Here is a 23,333-nt window from a genome sequence, read left to right as displayed (position 1 = left end):
AGATTGAAGCAGTAACCAAAAACCTTTCAAAAACAAAAGTCCAGGAGACATTCAAGATAAAGGAAGAGTAAGATGTGGGGATCAGTTTCCTCCCCACAAATGCATCAGAAATACATCTATACATGGAACAACTCCTACAGAACATCTACTGAACACTGGCAGAAGACATTAGACTTCCCCCCTAAATATATATATTTTTTCCATTCCCTCTTTTTGTGAGTGTGTATGTGTATGCTTCTTTGTGTGATTTTGTCTGTATAGCTTTGCTTTTACCATTTGTCCTAGAGTTCTGTCTGTCGTTTTTTTATTTTTTATTTTTTAGTTTAGTTTTTAGCACTTGTTACCATTGGTAGATATATTTTTTGGTTTGGTTGCTCTCTTCTTTCTTTCTTTTTTAAATTATTTTTAAATTTTTAAAATTTTTAATAATTTAAAAAATTCTTTATTTTAATAACTTTATTGTATTCTATTATATTTTCTTTCTTTCTTTCTTTCTTTCTTTCTTTCTTTCTTTCTTTCTTTCTTTCTTTCTTTCTTTCTTTCTCCCTTTTCTTCTGAGCCATGTGGCTGACAGGGTCTTGATGCTCTGGCCGGGTGTCAGGCCTGAGCCTCTGAGGTGGGAGAGCTGAGTTCAGGACATTGGTCCACCAGAGAGCTCACAGCTCCATGTAATATCAAATGGTGAAAGCGCCCCAAGAGATCTCCATCTCAACACTAAGACCCAACTCCACTCAACCAACGAGCAGCAAGTTACAGTGCTGGACAGACTATGCCAAAAAAACTAGCGAGACAGGAGCGCAACCCCACCCATTAGCAGAGAGGCTGCCTAAAATCATATTAAGGTCACAGACACCCCAAAACACACCACCAGAGGGGGTCCTGCCCACCAGAAAGACAAGATCCAGCCACATCCACCAGAACACAGGCACCAGTCCCCTCCATCAGGAAGCTTACACAACACACTGAATCAACCTCAGCCACTGGGGGCAGACACCAAAAACAATGGGAACAATGGACCTGAAACCTGTGAAACGGAGACCCCAAACACAGTAAGTTAAGGAAAATGAGAAGACAGAGAAATACACAGCAGATGAAGGAGCAAGGTAAAAACCCACCAGACCAAACAAATGAAGAGGAAATAGGCAGTCTACCTGAAAAATAATTCAGAGTAATGATAGTAAAGATGATCCAAAATCTTGGAAATAGAATGTAGAAAATACAAGAAACATTTACCAAGGAACTAGAAGAACTAAAGAGCAAATAAAAAATGATGAACAACACAATAAATGAAATTAAAAATTCTCTAGAAGGAATAAATAGCAGAATACCTGAGGCAGAAGAATGGATAAGAGACCTGGAAGATAAAATATTGGAAAAGACCGCCACAGAGCAGAATAAAGAAAAAAGAATGAAAAGAATTGAGAACAGTATCAGATACCTCTGGGACAACATTAAACACACCAACATTCAAATTATAGGGGTCCCAGAAGAAGAAGAGAAAAAGAAAGGGTCTGAGAAAATATTTGAAGAGATTATAGTTGAAAACTCTCCAAATATGGGAAAGGAAATAGTTAAAAGTCCAGGAAGCACAGGGAGTCCCATACAGGATAAATCCAAGGAGAAACATGCCAAGATGCATATTAATCAAACTATCAAAAATTAAATACAGAGAAACATATTAAAAGCAGCAAGGGAAAAGCAACAAATAACATACAAGGGAATCCCCATAAGGTTAACAGCTGATCTTTCAGCAGAAACTCTGCAAGCCAGAAAGGAGTGACAGAACATATTTAAAGTGATGAAAGGGAAAAACCAACAACCAAGATTACTCTACCCAGCAAGGATCTCACTCAGATTCAATGGAGAAATTAAAACCTTTACAGACAAGCAAAAGTTAAGAGAATTCAGCACCACCAAACCAGCTTTATAACAAATGCTAAAGGAACTTCTCTAGGCAGGAAACACAAGGGAAGGAAAAGATCTGCAATAACAAAACCAAAACAGTTAAGAAAATGGTAATAGGAACATACATATTGATAACTATCTTAAATGTAAATGGATTAAATGCTCCAACCAAAAGACACAGACTGGCTGAATGGATACAAAAACAAGACCCATATATATGCTGTCTACAAGAGACACACTACAGGCCTAGGGACCCATACAGACTGAAAGTGAGGGGATGGAAAAAGATATTCCATGCAAATGGAAATCAAAAGAAAGCTGGAGTAGCAATTCTCATATCAGACAAAATTGACTTTAAAATAAAGACTATTACAAGGGACAAAGAAGGCCACTACATAACGATCAAGGGATCAATCCAAGAAGACAATATAACAATTGTAAATATTTATGAACCCAATATAGGTGCACCTCAATACATAAGGCAAATGCTAACAGCCATGCAAGGGGAAATCAACAGTAACACAATCATAGTAGGGGTCTTTAACATGCCACTTTTACCAATGGACAGATCATCCAAAATGAAAATAAATAAGAAACACAAGCTTTAAATGATACATTAAACAAGATGGACTTAGTTGATATTTACAGGACATTCCATCGAAAAATAATAGAATACATTTTCTCTCAGGTGCTCATGGGACATTCTCCAGGATAGATCATATCTTGGGTCACAAATCAAGCCTTGGTAAATTTAAGACAATTGAAATCATATCAAGCATCTTTTCTGGCGACAACGCTATGAGAGTAGATATCAATTATGGGAAAAAATCTGTAGGAAAACTACTAAATAACCAAGAGGTCACTGAAGAAATCAAAGAGGAAATAAAAAAATACCTAGAAACAAATGACAATGAAAACACGATGACTGAAAACCTATGGGATGCAGCAAAAGCAGTTCTAAGAGGGAAGTTTATAGCAATACAATCCTACCTTAAGAAGCAAGAAACATCTCAAATAAACAACCTAACCTTACAACAAGAGCAATTAGACAAAGAAGAACAAAAAAGTCCCCAAAGTTAGCAGAAGGAAAGACATCATAAAAATCAGATCAGATAATAAATGAAAAAGAAATGAAGGAAACAATAACAAAGATCAATAAAACTAAAAGCTGTTTCTTTGAGAAGATAAACAAAATTTATAAACCACTAGCCAGACTTATCAAGAAAAAAAGGAAGAAGACACAAATCAATAGAATTAGAAATGAAAAAGGAGATGTAACAACTGACACTGTAGAAATACGAAGGATCATGAGAGATTACAACAAGCAACTCTATGCCAATAAAATGGACAACCTGGAAGAAATGGACAAATTCTTAGAAATGCACAACCTGCCAAGACTGAAGCAGGAAGATATAGAAAATATAAACAGACCAATCACAAGCACTGAAATTGAGACTGTGATTAAAAACCTCCTGAGAAACAAAAGCCCAGGACCAGATGGCTTCACAGGCAAATTCTGTCAAACATTTAGAGAAAAGCTAACACTTATCTTTCTCAAACTCTTCAAAAATATAGCAGAGGGAGGAACAGTCCCAAACTCATTCTATGAGGCCACCATCACCCTGATACCAAAAGCAGACAAATATGTCACAAAGAAAGAAAACTACAGACCAATACCACTGATGAACATAGATACAAAAATCCTTAACAAAATACTACCAAACAGAATGCAACAACACATTAAAAGGATCATACACCATGATCAAGTGGGGTTTATCCCAGGAATGCAAGGATTCTGCAATATATGCAAATCAATCAATGTGATAAACCATATTAACAGACTGAAGGAGAAAAACCACATGATCATATCAATAGATCCAGAAAAAACTTTCAACAAAATTTAACACCGATTTATGATAAAAACTCTTCAGAAAGTAGGCAAAAAGGGATGTTACCTCAACATAGTAAAGGCCATATATGACAAACCCACAGCCAACATCATTCTCAATGGTGAAAAACTGAAACCATTTCCTCTAAGATCAGGAACAAGACAATGTTGTTCACTCTCACCACTATTATTCAACATAGTTTTGGAAATTTTAGCCACAGCAATCAGAGAAGAAAAAGAAATAAAAGGAATCCAAATCAGAAAAGAAGTAAAGCTGTCACTGTTTGCAGATGACATATACTATATATAGAAAATCCTAAAGATGCTACCAGAAAACTGCTAGAGCTAATCAATGAATTTGGTAAAGTAGCAGGATACAAAATTAATGCACAGCAATCTTTTGCATTCTTATGCACTAATGATGAAAAATCTGAAAGAGAAATTAAGGAAACACTCCCATTTACCATTGCAACAAAAAGAATAAAATACCTAGGAATAAATCTACCTAAGGAGACAAAAGACCTGTATGCAGAAAACTATAAGACACTGATGAAAGAAATTAAAGATGATACAAACAGATGGAGAGATATACCATGTTCTTGGATTGGAAGAATCAACATTGTGAAAATGACTATACTACCCAAAGCAATCTACAGATTCAATGCAATCCCTGTCAAACTACCAATGGCATTTTTCACAAAACTAGAATGAAAATCTTCACAATTTGTATGGAAACACAAAGACCTCAAATAGCAAAAGCAACCTTGAGAAAGAAAAACGGAGCTGGAGGAATCAGGCTCCCAGACTTCAAACTATACTACAAAGTTACAGTAATCAAGATAGTATCGTATTGGCACAAAAACACAAATATAGATCAAAGGAACAGTATAGAAAGCACAGAGATAAGCCCTGACACATATGGTCACCTTATTTCTGATAAAGGAGGCAAGAATATACAATGGAGAAAAGACAGGTTTTTCAATAAGTGGTGCCAGGAAAACTGGACAGCTACATGTAAAAGAATGAAATTAGAACACCCCCTAACACCATACAGAAAAGTAAACTCAAAATGGTTTCAAGACCTAAATGTAAGGCCAGACACTATAAGACTCTTAGAGGAAAACATAGGCAGAACACTCTATGACATAAAACACAGCAAGATCCTTTTTGGCCCACCTCCTACAGAAAAAGAAATAAAAATGAAAATAAACAAATGGGACCTAATGAAACTTAATTGGGAGAAAATATTTGCAAATGAAGCAACTGACAAAGGATTAATCTCCAAAATTTACAAGCAGCTCGTGCAGCTCAATATCAAAAAAACAAACAACCCAATCCAAAAATGGGCAGAAGACCTAAATAGACATTTCTCCAAAGAAGATATACAGATTGCCAACAAACACATGAAAGGATGCTCAACATCACTAATCATTAGAGAAATGCAACTCAAAACTACAATGAGGTATCACCTCACACCAGCCAGAATAGCATCATGAAAATATGTACAAACAATAAATGCTGGAGAGAGTGTGGAGAAAAGGGAACCCTCTTGCACTGTTGGTGGGAATTTAAATTGATACAACCACTATGGAGGACAACATGTAGGTTCCTTAAAAAACTAAAAATAGAACTACCATACGACCCAGCAATCCCACTACTGGGCATATACCCTGAGAAAACCATACTTCAAAAAGAGTCATGTATCACAATGTTCATTGCAGCTCTATTTACAATAGACAGGACATGGAAGCAACCTACATGTCCATCAACAGGTGAGTGGATAAAGAAGATGTGGCACATACATACAATGGAATATTACTCAGCCATAAAAAGAAACGAAACTGAGCTATTTGTAATGAGGTGGATAGACCTAGAGTCTGTCATACAGAGTGAAGTAAGTCAGAAAGAGAAAGACAAATACCGTATGCTAACACATATATATGGAATTAAAAAAAAAAAGTCATGAAGAACCTAGGGGTAAAACGGGAATAAAGACACAGACCTACTTGAGAATGGACTTGAGGATATGGGGAGGGGGAAGGGTAAGCTGTGACAAAGCGAAAGAGAGGCATGGACATATATACACTACCAAACGTAAGGTAGATAGATAGTGGGAAGTAGCCGCAGAGCACAGGGAGATCAGCTCGGTGCTTTGTGACCGCCTGGAGGGGTGGGAGGGGGAGGGGGAGGGAGGGAGATGCATGAGGGAAGGGATGTGGGAACAGATGTATATGTATGACTGATTCACTTTGTTATAAAGCAGAAACTAATAAAAAAAAGAAATCAAATTGAGTTATTTGTAGTGAGGTGAATGGACCTCGAGTCTGTCATACAGAATGAAGTTAAGTCAGAAAGAGAAAACAAATACCGTATACTAACACATATATATGAAATCTAAAAAAAAGTAAAAGGTTCTGAAGAACCTAGGGGCAAGACAGGAATAAAGACACAGATGTAGAGAATGGACTTGAGGACATATGGAGGGGGAAGGGTAAGCTGGGACAAAGTGAGAGGGTGGCATGGACATATATACACTACCAAATGTAAAATAGATAGCTAGTGGAAAGCATCCACACAGCACAGGGAGATCAGCTCGGTGCTTTGTGTCCACCTAGAGGGCTGGGATACGGAGTTTGGGAGGGAGACGCAAGAGGGAGGAGGTATGGGGATATATGTATATGTATAGCTGATTCACTTTGTTATAAAGCAGAAACTAACACACCATTGTAAAGCAATTATACTCCAATAAAGATATTAAAGGAAAAATGAGCAAATCGAGTACAACAATACATTAGGATCATACACCACAATCAAATGAGATTTATTCCAGGGATGGAAGGATAGTTCAATCTGCAAATCATTCAACATGATACACCACATTAACAAAATGAAGGATTAAAAAATCACATATTGACTTCAATAGATGCAGAAAAGTATTTGACAAGTTTCAACATCTGTTTATGATAAAAACTCAATAAAATGAGTATAGGAAGCATATACCTTAACATAATAAAGGCCATATATGACAAACCCACAGTTAACATCATACTCAACCAGAAGTGTCTTAACTGAGATCATGAATGTAAAATTTTTAGCAAAATACCTGATGGTCAGCACTCACTAAACACTAGTTGTAAACATTATTATGACTGCTACTGTGATAACAACTACTATTAAAAAAAGCTTGAGATAAGAGAAGGCCACCAATCATGGTTTGTTCTCCTCCCTTTAAAGTCTCTCTAACATTTGTTAAGTACTTTATATGTGTTAGGTGCTTTCTGTACTCTATTTCATTGTATAAGCAGAAATATCTATGAGGTGATTTTACTATAGTGTAGGAACCTGGAATAGATAGGCTTGAGTTTAAATTCTAGGTTGACATTATTCTCATTCTCAAATATATTTAGACAAGTGCTTTATTAGTCCCAAGCTCCCAAGTGTATGTCTTTTTTTTTATCATCACTCTATCAAAGCAGTTTGGTAAAAGTAAAGACTAGTTACAGGATGAGTCTGCTTTCCAGGTAAGCAATAGCACAGGGGGAACTCACCAGACCCCTATCTGGAGGACATTTTGGGCCCCACTTTGGCTCAAGGCAACTCTGCTCATTCCATGAAAAGGTGTAGAATGCAATTTAGTAAATCTCTGTTCTCCATGGGACAGCATAAAGAAGGAGATGGACCCACTGAAGACAACAATTTTGACTTTCAATGTGCTAGCCCTTGATTTTCCCAAGTGCTTCCTATGGAAAGCAAGGCTTGAGTCTTACATGAACAGAGGAATCAGGCAAGTTTTGAAGGGCCCGTTTATCAAACATAAAGAGTTCAGGTGCAGGAGACCAGGGACCAACATAGTGATTTAAGAGCAGGAACAGGTTAGAGGGGAGAGCTTGGTGACCCAAAGGAAAAAGATTACATCATTGTACACAAAGTTGGGGTAGAAACATTTGCATATTTATGTTCATGCTGTGCCCCCAGCAACAGGTCATTATAACCCTGAAACCCTGCCTACTTGGTCTGGTCTCAGGAGGTAAGCAGGGATCAGACTGGGAGTTCTTGGATGGGAAACCAGGTGAGATTGGTCTGCTTAGCGTTAACGTGGATCCAAGATGGAGTCATCCTGTCCTACATCTAAACTGTGAGTCCACTTTATGACCTTGGGGAGGTTACTTAACCTCCCCTACTTCAGTCTGTAAATTGGAGAAGGCTAAAGTTACCTTATTTGGTTGCAGTCAGAGATTAATTGAGCAAATTGTATATGAAAGTTCTACTCTGGTGCCTGCCCATGACAGGAGCTCAGGACATGCTAGATCCCTTCTCTCTAGTTGACGTGCTGAGTATCAGTGGAGCTGAGTGCCCATGGAAAAGCAAAGATGCTGGGAGTGCACTCCAGGGTTTTCCACAATTGACCTGGCAAAGCGGGGGAGGTGACTGGGCTGTTCTCCTCCAGAACTGCACACAGAAGTGAGTTCTGAGCTGAAGCACCAGTATTTGACTCCTTTGGGATTTGACAGGTAGACATTTTTGCAAGGACATCATTTTTATACTATTATGGCAACCAAGACTCCTCAGAGCACAGTTTCTTTGGGAAAGCCTTGGACCTGCTGGAAGAACTGGAGATGTGAGACAGAGCCCATCTTTAGTCCTGTCACCTTGCTAGACTTCATGGGGGCAGGGCACAAAGGAACAGCAACCACCACTTCAGGTCTGAAGAGAATCTACATCAGACCCTCAGAATCTTGCCCCCAGGACCAAATATAAATATTTTGGTTTATTTTTTCCAGAAAGAGAAAGGGACAGAGTTTTATTTTAAATATAATGCATTACATCTATTTATCTATTAACCTATCTAGTATCTGTCTACTCTCACTATCAGGGTTCTTACTAAAAGCTCAGTATATATAAGCCTTATACATTATAAAATATTTTGTGATTGACTGATTGATTCATCGTGTGTATGTGTGTGTGAGTGTGTGTCCTGGGATGAAGAGCCATAGCTTTAATTTAATTTAAAAAAACTTATTTATTTATTTATTATTATTTTGGGCTGTATTGGGTCTTTGTTGCTGCGTGTGGGCTTTCTCTAGTTGCGGTGAGCAGGGGCTACTCTCTGTTGTGGTGCGCGGGCTTATTGCAGTGGCTTCTCTTGTTGTGGAGCACGGGCTCTAGGCACGTGGGCTTCAGTAGTTGTGGCATGTGGGCTCAGTAGTTGTGGCTCATGGGCTCTAGAGTGCAGCAGGCTCAGTAGTTGTGGTCCACAGACTTAGTTGCTCCAAGGCATGTGGGATCTTCCCAAACCAGGGCTCGAACCCATGTCCCTTGCATTGGCAGGTGGATTCTTAACCACTGCACCACCAGAGAAATCCAAATTCTTAAAGTAGTCTTTCAAATAGTAAAGAATCAATGATTTTACAGGTAAATCCTGTCTATCTATCTATCTATCATATATTTATCATCTATCTATCTCTATCATTTCTATCTATCCCATTTATCATCTATAGATAGGTTAGTTAAAAGTATTCAAATTATGTAAATTATAATTTAACAATTACATTATTTATAGTATTAGATATCTGATTTCATGTTATAAATTTAAAATTTTCTTGTCATTCAACTTCTTTGTAAATATTATTAATGACTTCATAATATGAATATATCATAATACATTCAATGATTCTTCTATTATTGAATATTTAGCATGATCCTAGTGTGTTGCCATTTAAAATATATTATAAAATATAGATGAGTATTTAAATATTAATCCAAATTTTAGCTTAATTCTTTAATTTAAATTCCCAACCATAGAATTACGGGGCCTAAGAAAATGGACATTTTTATATTTGTTAGTTAATATTATGAAATTGCTTTCCAAAGAGTTTCTTGCAATTTAAAATTTCACCATGAGTTTTAGGAAGTGATTTTCTCATCACACACTTGCCAGCACCATGTGTTGGTATTTTCACCTTATTCAATCTTCACAATAGCCATTGTGAGTTAATTTTTGTCTTTATTGTATAGTTGAGGAATGGAAATATAATGTTTTTCTCTTTCTCTATATTAATGCCTCAATATTTATTTATTTTTCCAGTTTTACTGAGAAATAATTGACATACATCACTGTATAAGTTTAAGACATACAGCATGATGATTTGATTTACATATATTGTAGGAATACAGTTTTCTACGCAAGAACTGAAATGCAGTTTTCTCTGCCAGGGAATTATGCCATTTGGAAAAGTTTAATTGTTTTAAATTCACTAAGTACCTTGAAAAAAGCCACTTACTTTGTAAATATCAAACACTGACAAAATAGGTAAGGAAAGCAGCTGACTTACGCCGTCAAGAAGAGGCTCATTAATAGTCTGGTACTGGCCTGCCAACAAAAAGAGACCAAAATGTTATTGCAAAACGCTGGGAAGACTGAGCCCTTGTTTTTCTCCAGAAATCTTGTGCTCATTTCAATTAATTTTTCTTGACTGTAATTGCTCAAAATGAAGTGCACATTTCCATGCTTCTCATTCTATCAGCTGCTCTTACATAACAGGGGTAATGGAAAAGGAGGAAAGAGAATCAAATCCCAACTAAGAAGCCTTTCCACAGCAAGCTAGCCTTCTCACTGGAAGAGAAACAATGTTAGAAAGAACGCCGCCCCCCAATCAGTAGCACCCAAAGTAATGACTCAGCAACATCTCAGCCAATGACCACATGTGTTTTCCCCTTGCCCTCTGGCACACGTTGCACTTGCAATAATGTGTCCACACATTGTCTTCTTGAACAGACTCTACATATTTTAAGAGTAGGGGCCATATCTACTTATTCATCTATGCCTGGCTTGAGGTGCAGGGCCCTATTGACCAAATGAATTCTTTTTTTAAAATTATTTATTTATTTATTTATTTATTTTTAGCTGTGTTGGGTCTTCGTTTCTGTGCGAGGGCTTTCTCTAGTTGTGGCAAGCAGGAGCCACTCTTCATCGCAGTGCGTGGGCCTCTCACTATCGCGGCCTCTCTTGTTGCGGAGCACAGGCTCCAGACGCGCAGGCTCAGTAGTTGTGGCTCACGGACCTAGTCGCTCCGTGGCATGTGGGATCTTCCCAGACCAGGGCTCGAACCCATGTCCCCCGCATCGGCAGGCAGACTCTCAACCAATGCGCCACCAGGGAAGCCCCCCAAATGAATTCTTGATAGGCGTTTGTTGAATAAATCTTGTTCAGCAGATGTTTCTCAACACTCAACTTCCTCCCTTGGACTTGTTCTATGAAAGATGGCCAGAAGGTCATCTAGTGTACTCAGTGCTCGATGTTTTACATTTTACCCTCAGATTATGCAAAACCACCAAAGAATTGCTCACATGACCTGCAGGTTTTTTTCCTTCCTCATACACTTAATTTTCCTAAATTGCAGTATAATTTCATGCTGTTAGTCTGAATTTAGGAACACTGTAGGCAGAAAATGTTCTTATCGTGTTCTCTTTATTAGCACATATACGAGAAGTTTCTAGTAGGTCTCAGGACCAGAAGCTGCACACTTCTTTGCTTTGATTTAATGGAAAACATCAATCCTAGAAGAGATCACATTTCCCTTCCTCCTTTAGCTGTTAAGACTCTCAGGGAAAATTTCTAGCCTGCGTCCAAATAGTGCAGAGGACCATGGTATGATGTGTATTTCTACCTTTTGGTCTGGCTTCATCACGTTCTTAAACTTTTGTCCTTTCACCCTGAATTCTCTTCCCATACCAAAATACAAAATTAATAGCTGTGAATTTGTGCCAGCATGCCAAAGTCTCCTGTAGGGTATAATGTATAAATTAATGAAACTTTGGCTCAGTGGAAACACAATTCTATGGAATTTGCCTAGGACCAGTGCATGGGGGAAGTGTTAAGCCAGAGCTAATCTCCTGAGATAATGAGCCAGGAGGAGGAGTATCCTGTCTGCACCTGCCACCAGTTACATTCTATTCTGGTGGTAGGACCAGCAGCAAACACTAACCCGGGGCACTAATAACATCTCCCTGTCCCAGTACAATTACACCCATAGTGAGATCCCTGGCAGAGAAACCTACAGGTTTTCCAGCCCTTTAGCAATTTGTACTCTCTCATGAATTGAGTTAAATTAATAATGTCACCCATTAAACACCAGCTGGTCTGGGAGGCACAAATGAGCACAGACTTACTGGGGATCCGCTCTGGCACTTGTGATCTAGGAAAGCAGCTCCACTGTCTAATTCAGGGTTCAATATAATTTCATTTTAGGATATTGGTTTCATTGAATATAGTCATTATACCCACATTCTCATGGAGAGCTGTGGGGATCTCTTCTTTCAGCAGCATTGCAATCTGAGACCCTCCTGGATTCCCCAAATATGCTACGTGCCACTTCTGGGTCTTCGCTTGTGTTGATTCCACCTGGAGTCCCTGCCTCCTCCATTTTGTTTTCCAAAATGCTCGGTAAACTTTGAGATCCTCCTGGGGCTTCCCTTTCTGACCACTACAGGTCACTGTAATCTCACTGAATCAGTTAGATCCGTCATTTTCTGTTTTACTCACCGTTACGCAAATAAAAAGAAGCAGCGCTGATTACCTCTTTGTTGTTTAAGTCCACTACCCTTCTATAGGGAAGGAATTATATTTTATCTCGAGCTCCCTCAGTACCTACCTGTGTTATAAACAATGCAGAGTCTTGGAAATGTAATTTTAAAAGCATAGTTTTAAAACAGTAAATCAGCACATGTCATTCAGGGCCCATGAAACATAGTCCAGATTCCCCGCCGTTGCTCCCAGAGGCCAGCACAGCCGGCCGCCTGCCCTGTCTCTGATCTCATCTCTTTCTAGTTTCTTCTTCCTCTGAGCTCTAACCATATCAGCCTCTTTTTAAGTTTATCTAGTACGGGTACCTCAGAGATGTCGCATGTGTCCCTTAGTCCAGAAAGTTCTCTCCTCAGCTCTGCCCAGGCCTGGATACTTTTCATCCATCATACTGTGTCTTAAATGTCATCTCCTCTGGAGGAGCCTCCCTGACTACCAATCTCAGCTAAAAATTAAGGAGCACCCTCCTGCCCCGGTCATCACTAGCTCAGGCGCCTGGCAGTGGTGAGAATGCTGTGTGCTCACCAACCCCCCTTTCCTCTTCCTGTGGGCGCTCGGCTGGCGCACAATTCCTGGCGTCCCTTGCACTGGGCGGTCTTGGCATGGAGCTATGGACGCTGGCATGAGACAGGTGTGATGGATTCCACTCCAGGCCAGCCCGCTTGACTCTCCACCTCTCATTCCTGCCTCAGTGGCTGGCCAGAGACAGAGGACCCCAAGGCCCTCAGGGATAATGGAAGCCACTGGGTAAAAGGAGAGTGAATCCCAAATGAATGTTTGGAAAAAGACCTCCTTCAGTTTACATTGGATTGTGATGTGAGCAAGAAATAAACCTTTGTTTTATTAAACTACTAACATTTGTAGTTTATGCATTATAGATGTTTGTCCTCCTTGATTAATACACCCTGCTCGGCTTCTCCTTAGCATGTAAGAACAAAGCAAGCCAACGAATGTATCACACAGTTACAGACGGTGGTGCCTGTCTCCCCCAAGGCAGTGGTGAGATTCCAGGCTCTTGATCATTCCTGCAACCCTGTGTATGGTAAGTGACAATAAATGAACAGTCAGCTGTGGGAACACCCAGAACTTGGAACCAGCGACAGAACTTTCAGTAGAACCTGATCCCCTCCCTTGCTGAGTGAACTTGAGATTGGTGCTCCTTCTTGCTGGGCCCAGATCCTCACCATAGTAACAGTCCCCCAAATTCTTCCCAGTCTTTGAGTCTTCCTGGAACTGAAGGATAGATTGGCTTCTCAGAGAGAGCCATTTTTTAGAAAGATGAGGGAAACTGCTTAGTAGCTTTCCACATCACCATCTTGGAAGAGTGATGGTGATGCTGTGACAGTGGAGGGTCCCTCATCACCCTCTGGAACCAAACAGCCACAGAGAACAACTGATTTCTGCATGACCCTCAAGGAAACACCTTTTTACAAAAGGCAGCATTTCCCTAACAGTTAGTTTTAAGAGGGAAGTGAAGATGAATATGTGTCATGTAAAGCTCAGGGGGTTTCCTGACTGGCAGAAGCAATTACCCCAGACTTTAGTCATGAACATGGACACCTCATGCCTGCAGAGGTGTGACAAAGGTGTACGACCAATGCCCATCAAATTTAGGTCCCCTGAACATTGGCATCTTGGATGCTTTATAAAAAAGGAAGAAAGCAAACTTGGGTCCCAGAACAAATCAATTGCATTTTACACAAGCTCCTATGGTGATATTTATTCTGGTCTCAGAAGTCTGAGAATTAGTGACATAGAAGCTCCCACTCTTGTCCAGTGGAAGGTGAACCATGTGAGTTAAATAAAGTGAGGAAGAGAGACTCTCAGGCTATTTTCACTTACAAACACTTCCATGAACTTAAGCCCCTGGAGGTGCAAGGCTGGTGCCTTGTCTACGTCCCCATTTAGTACTTTTAAAGGGGCAGGGTAGCTGGCTGAGCACACAAGTGCTATTACCATGGGATAGGCATGGGTGAAGAAAATCCCGAACTAGTCCCATGAAGAGAATATGCTTCCCTGGTGTGAGAAGGAGGGTAGAAGTAGGAAGCCTGCAGAGTTCTAGAACTTTCTGTTTCTCTAGGAAGTGAAATGAGTTAACAGGCCTTTCAGATGATTGTATTTCTAAACCAGACAGGTTCCCCAAGCAAAACCAGCTTCTGCTTTCATTTCAGTCATGAAACTTCAGAGGGAGAGGCACAGGGGGAGAGAGGAATGGTGAGGGTTAGGGTTGCTTCCAATTCCAGAGGCTGCCAGCTGGACTTATAAATATGTAGAAAAAAGCAAGAGGCCAGTGAATCCCAACTTCCCGTCACTAAGTACTCCAGAGCAGAGACCATTGTGTCTCCCCATATGGATTTTCCCTTGCTTCTCTGTACTAGAACTCCTCCTGGTTGGCTGGGTACGTGGCCACCTTGAGTAAGTCCTTATTACCTGTCCTAATCTTCATGTGGGCATGAGTTCAAGTTTTGGTTGATGGAAGAGGTGGAAAATCAACTCACCATTTCCAGGAAACTTTCTTGAGGGAAATTATTGTGCACGATTAATTCCGTCTTCTCCTTCCCTTCCTCCCTCCTGCAGCCCAGAGCGCAGACATTACTATTTTAGGTGATGGTATGGAGGCCAACTAGAGGTAGGGAGGGATGCAGGAGGGGCAGGGCCTCTGAGGACCCTGAGGAGAAGAGCTGCCAAACAGCCTTGGACTGCTTGCCTCTGGACTTGACTTACATAAAAAAAATATACATAAACATTTGTCATGTTTCAGCCCCACGATTTCTTTTTTAAAGTGTCTTGCAGCCTTATTTTTTTTTTTTATCAGCCTTGGTGCTCACCAATAATATAGCAGAGACTCTGATCAAAGGCATGAACACATGTTTCACAGAAGCTGAATGAGAAGTTCTGGGTTCAAATCCTGGCTGTTTCACTTTCTGGCCAGGCAAGCTTGTAAGCCTGGTGGGAATAAGAGTATCTACCCCAAATAGCTGTTGAAAAGTGTAAATAAATAACTCCTTGGCTCAGTGCACCACTAAGGAATTGCTGTGTTCTGTGTTTCATGTCTTTTCAAGCTCAACTTCATGGCCAAATTTTTTTTCACTCAATCCAGATCTTTAGATCTTCAGATCTATATTAGGAACTTGTTCATTATTTAGTGCCCATTTTCAAAGTATGTGCCTTTTCCAACATTCAACTCTGTTGACGAGCACCAGTCAGTTCTTCAGAAGTGTTCTTCAAGCTGAGGTCCCTTCTAGCCGTGAAGCTCTGGGATTCAATAACTGAGAAAACCGAGGCTGACAATATTTGGTGCCTAACTTAACATGTGTGCTATGATGGATCTGAGATCTACACTACTGGTGTCTTTACAAGTTCCCTAACTTCACTTGGGCTTCATTTAGCTGATCTATACAGCAAGAGTAATAAAATCTGTACCTTACAACTAAATTAGATAAGTTTATAAAATGTCTGGCACAAAGTAGAGACTCCATATATGTTAGTTTCTTTTCATTTTCTCTCATTCACAGGACCTAGGGCTTGCTGGTATCATGAGAGAACCAGTATACAAACTCTGAGCTCCACACTTACAGCCCTTGGTTCTTTCCTCTACAAGATGCTGCCTTTCTCCATTTTTATCTTTTAAAAACTTGGAAGTATTTGGGGATGGAGGGCATCGGCCTGATCTTCCTCTCACTATGGTGAGGAGTAGGATAGTTTCCACTCTTTACCCTGGCAGGTCCCAAACTTTAGAACATCTTCAGCTTGGCATCAATCCATGGTTATAGGGAAAGGCAGGAAGGAACTTGCCTAGAGTTACATTCACTGTCTCTGAGTAAAGGATTATGATGTGCAATAAGCCTTGACTATGACTTGTATAGTCAAGGGGAGCAGAGAAGGAAAAAGGAAGAAAAGAGGGAAGTAGGAAGGGAAAGAAAGAGACAGAAATAGAGATATAGAATATATATACACACATATAATATATGTATGTTATATATCTATTATATATTGAATTTGTCATCTATCATCTATCTGTCTGTCTATCTATCTATCTACCTATCTACCAGCTCAGTCATCTAGCACTTCTGGGAATTTTGGTTTTATTCACTGAACCACAGTCTCTTGATCTGAAGATTATGAACTGTGAATTCCAAGTCACAAATAGTCTAAACTCAGAGTTACATGGGAAGCATGTATTGGGAGTTGGGAGAACAGGTTAATGTTCTCACTAATGGCTCTTGGAAATTCACTTCCCTTTTCTAGTTCTTAGTTTCCTCATCTGTAAAGCACAGTTTTAGAATCTCAGACTAGTTGAGTCCCCAGAAATTTTCATTTTTATTTCCTTTTTTAAAAGCTTGTGGCCAAAGCTGGTTAGAGTGTCTGTCACATTTAAGAAACTACCACAGTTGGTTGAATGAATGGATGGATGGATGAATGAATGGTGATAGTTAAGGCAGCTGCCTCTTGGTGGAGACAGCTTTGATAGTTTCCATCCACCTATCTATATATGTTTTTGCTTCAGCCAGTGATTCTCAAAAGACTGTCCTAGAACTACCTGAATTAGAATTATCATGTTAAAGGTAAGGATTCTCTGGCGTCACTATAGCTCTACCAAAGCATAAACCCTGGCGTGGGCTTGATGATACGCATTTTTCACTGCTGTCATTCTGATACATGATGAATTGTGAAGACATTGTAAATCCTTGGGCATATCAACCTTAGATGATTTGAGTACTGGCTTGTGCTTATAAGAACTGTGTGGACTGGACACCTTTTCCCTGCAATTCAACTGTTAACATTTCAATTTGTTTCTGTTCACCAATTTCCCCAACATCTTGGAGAGAACCAGCCTCTGATAAATTAACACAGGTACTGAATTATCTAGAAATGGCCAGAAGGAGGCACTGGATGCTCACATATTCCATACCCGCCTTTCCTCTCTCCAGTCCTAAAATTTGTATTAATTTTTCTTTTAGAAGTGGGAAAAACCAACGTTTAAGATTGATTTCCTGGGCTTTCCTGGTGGCACAGTGGTTGAGAATCCATCTGCTAATGCAGGGAACATGGGTTCGAGCCCTAGTCCAGGAAGATCTCACATGCTGCAGAGCAATGAAGCCCATGTGCCACAACTGCTGAGTCTGCACTCTAGAGCCCACGAGCCACAACTACTGAGCCCATGCGCCGCAACTACTGAAGCCTGCACGCCTAGAGCCTGTGCTCCACAACAAGAGAAGCCACAGCAATGAGAAGCCCGTGCACTGCAATGAAGAGTAGCCCCCACTTGCTGCAACTAGAGAAAGCCAGTGTGCTGCAACAAAGACCCAACACAGCCAAAAATAAATAAATAAAATAAATAAGTTAAAAAAAAAAGATTGATTTCCTTAGGAAAAAACAAAACAAAACAAGTGTTCCTGGACAAAATGAAATTTCTTGTCTGTCTGAGTCAACCAATATACATCTTTATCAGTTTTTATTGTGTGTGGTAACTTAAGACAGAAAGCCTCACTTTCTAAAGAGGGCTATCTTCTCAATTTCATTCTTTATTAAGTGGAAGGAGAAAATCTCCCGAGTTTACTTTATGGAAAAACATGACCCTGTTCTCTATATATCAACTTCATAGAAGATGTTGGTATTGACAGATTGTCCAAGTTTGAATATATGTCTGTCTTCTCCAGGCCTAGAGATTTTTTTTTTGATAGATTGTTTTTAGTATACAAAAAAAATGCTGCTGTAGCAAAATTATAAGATACAGGTAAGCAAAAAAGAGGAGAATAAAAATCACTATAATGTCCCCATACCAAGATAACCACTATAAATATTTGATTACAGAAAATCACTAACAACACATACACACATGATATAATCTACGTATATACGATCAAAATGTATGCACACTGTTTTCTTGCTGCCCTTTCATATAATAGCATGCTATAACATACACATCATTGGATATGCTTCAACATCATCATTTTTAATGGCTATGTAGTATTCTTTCATCTAGATGCCCTACCACATTTTCAACAAATCCCATGATAAAAAATTGCAAACAACTTTAAAGTATCTGGGAATGTTATAAATAGCACCACTATGAGCAGTCTGTTATGTAAATCATCATGTGCATCTTTAATTATATCAATTTTATTATAGTGTAGTAGACACTGGCATTGGTGCCTAAGCTTGCATAGGCTGGGGTGGTGTGGTTTGCTAAGTATTTTTGTCAGGCTACAGATCTGAGTGCCTATGGGCAGGTCTGGGCAGCTTTATCTCAATTGACTTTTGGGGGGTTTTGATTTGTTTTCTTTTCCCTGTTTGTGTCTCTAGAATGTTGTTAATGAAATGGAATCCCACCTGTCAGGTTTTTTTTCTACCTTAAGGCAGGTGGAGAACGAGCCCAAAGGGGGAGGGGTACAGGTCACATTTATAATTCACCAGTCACCGAATCAGGTTAGCAACCTCATTTCCAAGCACCATCCCCTTTAGAATTCTCTACAGTCCCCCCAAGACTTTAAGTGGATGGTAGGAAGGTCTGAGAAGTGACAAGTAGTTGGAGGGGGGGTACTTTTGACCCCAAGGACTCAGTACAATTTGGAAACATCTACCTTGAGAGAATGTAACATTTCTTAGGACCTGAGAAGCTTCAGAAAAACATGTTCTGCAAGAGGGATTAGAGCTGGGTGCTCGTTTGTTTCTTATTTATATTCATACTTGCAGCATTGACTTTGCTTTTTCCTCCTTCTCCTCGCTGCTGTGCAAGCCATGCTGGGTGGCTGGGTGCTGCTTATATTCTCCAACATGTGCTATAATGAATCTTGTGAATTGATTTGCTGATGACATCACTTCCAATGCATCTATTGCTTCTTTGCACACTTCCTGTATTTCTCTCTCTCTTTTACTTTTTTTGGCAGTGCCATACAGCTTGTGAGATCCTAATTCCCCCACCAGGGATCGAACCCGGGCCTGTGGCAGTGAAAGCACAGTGTCTTAACCACTGGACTGTCAGGGAGTTCCCTATTTCTCTTTTTTTATGTCTCATTCCAGTCATTATTTCTAGCCACCAGTTTTCTAGTTAGTCCTATGGGACTCTCCTTGATATAATAATACTCCAAGATGAGTATATTTTATTTTACTTTATAAAGTAAGTATATACTTTATTCAAACTTTAATGGCGTCTTACTCTGTGTCTAGTAACAGGAACTAGGCTATGAAAAGAGATGCAGGAGAAGCATAAAATGTGGTTTCTGACCCATTCACTCACTCAACACATATTTTGGGAGGAGCCTATTATGTACAGTTTAGTTGAACAAACACTAATGAGTAGCCACAATACTGGCATTCAGGCAGACTTATACCCATTTCTCAGTTGAAGGAACTCAGGCCCACAGGGATCTGTGCTTTATCCAAGGCTGCACAGCTAAGAAATGGGGAGCCAGGATTCCCACGTCATCTGCTAGCCTCCAAAGCTGTGGATGTCACACACTTCCAGCCTGGGAGCCACCAGAGGGAAAGACCCTAAGTCACCAGTGTAACCTTGAACCAGCCAATAGTTTTATCCAAAGAAAAACAGAAAAGAATGGAAAGAAGAGTAACAGACTCCTGCTAACATTCCCACTGCTTAGGTGTCTGGGGGGCCCTGACTCACCTGTGACACTATGGATTTGAGGCCATGACCTAGGGCAGAAAAGAGAACCAAGGTAAGTGTCAGCTGCAAGCGATTCATCATCCTCCCCAGAGGAGTGGGTAGTCATCAAAGGCAGATCACAAATCAACTTATGGGACACTTCCTTTATGTTTGTGCTGTTCTAGACCGAAAGGAACATCTCATTACAGAGAACATAGAAAATAGAAAAATTCATGGAGAAGAAAATAACAGTCAATACCACAGGTGATATTTCGGAGTCTCAGGCACATATGTGCATGTGTGTATGAGGATGTCTTCATGTATTTCAATATACAGATGTCTAAAAATAATATAAAAGAATGTATAGGCTCCTGATGTTAAAAATGCATTGTAGATCTTTGTTACTCGAAAACATGGTATTTATCAGCTGTGTGATTTTTGGAGAGGGAAATTAGGTTCTTGCTCATTTTTACAATTGTAAATCATGTGGCAGTGTGTACCCTTGCTGCAACATGATATCATTTTTAATCTGATCTCTGAGTGTTTCCATGGAGAGACTCCATCAAGTGCAACTGCGATGAAGGTGTCTGATAATGATAATGTGGGTCTCCTAGGCCCCTTGTTTCATATCACTCAGGTGCCTTCTGGATGGGTTGAATGAATTTATATTCTATCTACAGACTGTGAAGTGACCATCTCAACATATCTTACCACCATTAAATCCACGACCATTTAAAACAACTTTTACTACTTGCTACTTGATTCCTTATTTTATCTGTTTCACTTCCCTGATGCCTAGTTAGATTAATTATTATTTATTTATTTATTTCAAATGGTTTTGGGACGTTTGCATTTCTTCGGTGGTAAGTTTTCTGGGAAGACCAATGAGATCTTCTCCTGGCTGCCACATCCCTCCTTGGACAGTGTGAATTTTTTTTTTTAATTTATTTATTTACTTTTGTCTGTGTTGGGTCTTCGTTTCTGTGCGAGGGCTTTCTCTAGTTGTGGCAAGCGGGGGCCACTCTTCATCGCGGCGCGCAGGCCTCTCACTATCGCGGCCTCTCCTGCTGTGGAACGCAGGTTCCAGACGTGCAGGCTCAGTAGTTTGGGCTCACGGGCCTAGTTGCTCCACGGCATGTGGGATCCTCCCAGACCAGGGCTCGAACCCGTGTCCCTTGCATTAGCAGGCAGGTTCTCAACCACTGCGCCACCAGGGACGTCCTGGACAGTGTGATTTTGAAAGCACATTTCCCCTAGATTTGGGGCAATGATCTGAAAAGCCCTGGGGCAATGGAAAGCTCGGAAGGATGCGGCTTCTGTGAGCTTACTTGTTTGTGCCTTTAATAATCCCTTTGCATGGCACCTATCCTCTGAGGCTCTCAGAGTGCATCACAGGAGCAATTAATTGAGCATCAACACACACGCCGGTGTAAATATTTATGAGGCCTCATTGGTGGCTGCGACACCGGGCACAGTATAGTTAAACTAGGAGGGAATAGTCACCAGGAGACCACAGCCCACGAGTCCCACTTCCAGCTCAGACTGTTGCTCTCTGCTCACCACGTTCATACTCAAAATGATTCTGTTGGGTAGCTCTCCCTGTCCCAAGTTTATAGACGAGGAAACGGAGGACTCAGAGGGCTCCAAGACTTGCTCAGTCCCATGGGAAGCAAGAGAATTGCCACCAGCCTGTTGGACCCTCAGATCCTTGTTGCCTCCTGGGGCCCTTGCCTGCAGGCAGTGGAGAGTCATGCTTTTGGAGGAATTTTGCAGCTGCCGTCTGGGATGCTTTGTGGTTAGCTCTTGGCACTCTTTCAAGTTGCCTGAGATGCTGCAGAAATTAACGGTATATCAGTCAGGAAGGAGCAGATCATTTATCTGGGTCCTGAGAGATCTCTTTTGACACTTTCCACATGCAGCCCCTTCCCTGACATCTTGGTCTTTGATTAAAGCCTCAAGAGACTCCCCAGACTTGCAGCTCCTGACATGTGACATGGAAATGATATGTTTCTGCGACTGTGTACAGGGAGCTTGATGCAGGCAGGGCAGGCCAGGCCATGGACAGAAGGCAGCACCTCAGAGCAGGCAGGATGCAATCCTGAGCCCAGGGACTTTGAATACGAGGCACCCTCTTCCCGGGATCCTAGGAGGAGCTTCAGGGTTTCTTTTGTTTGTTTGTTTTTGTTTTGTCACATTGTATCATGACACATCAATACATCCAGGATTTATTTTTCAATCCATTGACGTTTATCAGAATCATGTTGGAGATTAAACATGAATTGAGTTTTAAATCTGCTTCCACCACTTGACCTTAGTCTATGTTATTTCAAAGTCATGGTCATTTTCTTCAGCATGTCAACCCTATCACAGTGCCTGTACTTTTCCATTGGATGACCTGAGATCATTTTTTTGGTTTGTTTGTTTTTTCCTTAACGTTTTATTTTATATTGGAGTATAGTTGATTAACAATGTTGGGTTAGTTTCATGTGTACAACAAAGTGATTCAGTTATATATATACAGATATCTATTCCTTTTCAAATTCTTTTTCCATTTAGATTGTTACATAATATTGAGCAGAGTTCCCTGTGCTATACAGTAGTTCCTTGTTGGTAATCTATTTTAAAAACAGCAGTATGTACAGGTACATTGCTTATATGTGGAATCTAAAAAAAATATGTTGCAAATGAACTTATTTACAACAAAGCAATAGACTCACAGACTTAGAGATTGAACTTATGGTTACCAGGGGAGAAGAGTTGGGGCAAGGGATAGATTGGGAGTTTGGGACTGACATGTACACATTTCAGTTTTTTTTTGCATTTTTTTGTGGTACGTGGGCCTCTCACTGTTGTGGCCTCTCCTGTTGCAGAGCACAGGCTCCGGACGCTCAGGCCCAGCAGCCATGGCTCACGGGCCCAGCCGCTCCGCGGCATGTGGGATCCTCTTGGACCGGGGCACGAACCCACGTCCCCTGCATCGGCAGGCGGACTCTCAACCACTGCGCCACCAGGGAAGCCCCAGATTTCAGGTTTTAAATTAGGATTTCATCCTCCTTCTGACCTTGGCCTCAGCTGACTTTTATTTTATTTTATTTATTTTTCCCCTCACCCGATTTTTAGAATCAAAGATCACTAACATTGAAAGCATGTTGGAGGTAATGTCCAATTCGTGGTTCCAAGTTTCAGATTCTTGGAGGTGGGACTGAGGTCTTTGGACAGCTAAGAAGGGTGGATCTGAAGGGAAAAATGCCTGTTCAGGCACAAGCAAGGCTCAGTTCTGGCTGGTGGGATTTCCCCACTTTGCAGATGCAGCTAAAGCTTAGAAGAGAGAAGTGACATGTCTAAAGTGGCACAAC

At 40.5% G+C, this 23,333-nt stretch overlaps 1 protein-coding gene across 1 annotated transcript in view; it reads right to left on the bottom strand.

Annotated features, from left to right (window-relative positions):
- CLNK (cytokine dependent hematopoietic cell linker) overlaps positions 1-23,333 on the bottom strand; it is a 137,718-nt gene that overhangs the window by 79,974 nt on the left and 34,411 nt on the right. Inside the window, exons 4-5 of the mRNA XM_060096120.1 lie at positions 19,999-20,027; positions 10,126-10,163 (exon numbers count right to left, since the gene is read on the bottom strand). Coding sequence (XP_059952103.1) covers positions 10,126-10,163; positions 19,999-20,027 — 67 coding nt within the window. The remainder of the gene's footprint in view (positions 1-10,125; positions 10,164-19,998; positions 20,028-23,333) is intronic.

The sequence above is a fragment of the Mesoplodon densirostris genome, chromosome 1, assembly GCF_025265405.1.
Source record: "Mesoplodon densirostris isolate mMesDen1 chromosome 1, mMesDen1 primary haplotype, whole genome shotgun sequence".
NCBI classification, from domain to species: Eukaryota; Metazoa; Chordata; class Mammalia; order Artiodactyla; family Ziphiidae; genus Mesoplodon; species Mesoplodon densirostris.
Note: the sequence above shows the minus strand (reverse complement) of the source record. Positions and strands in the feature narration are given on the sequence as shown.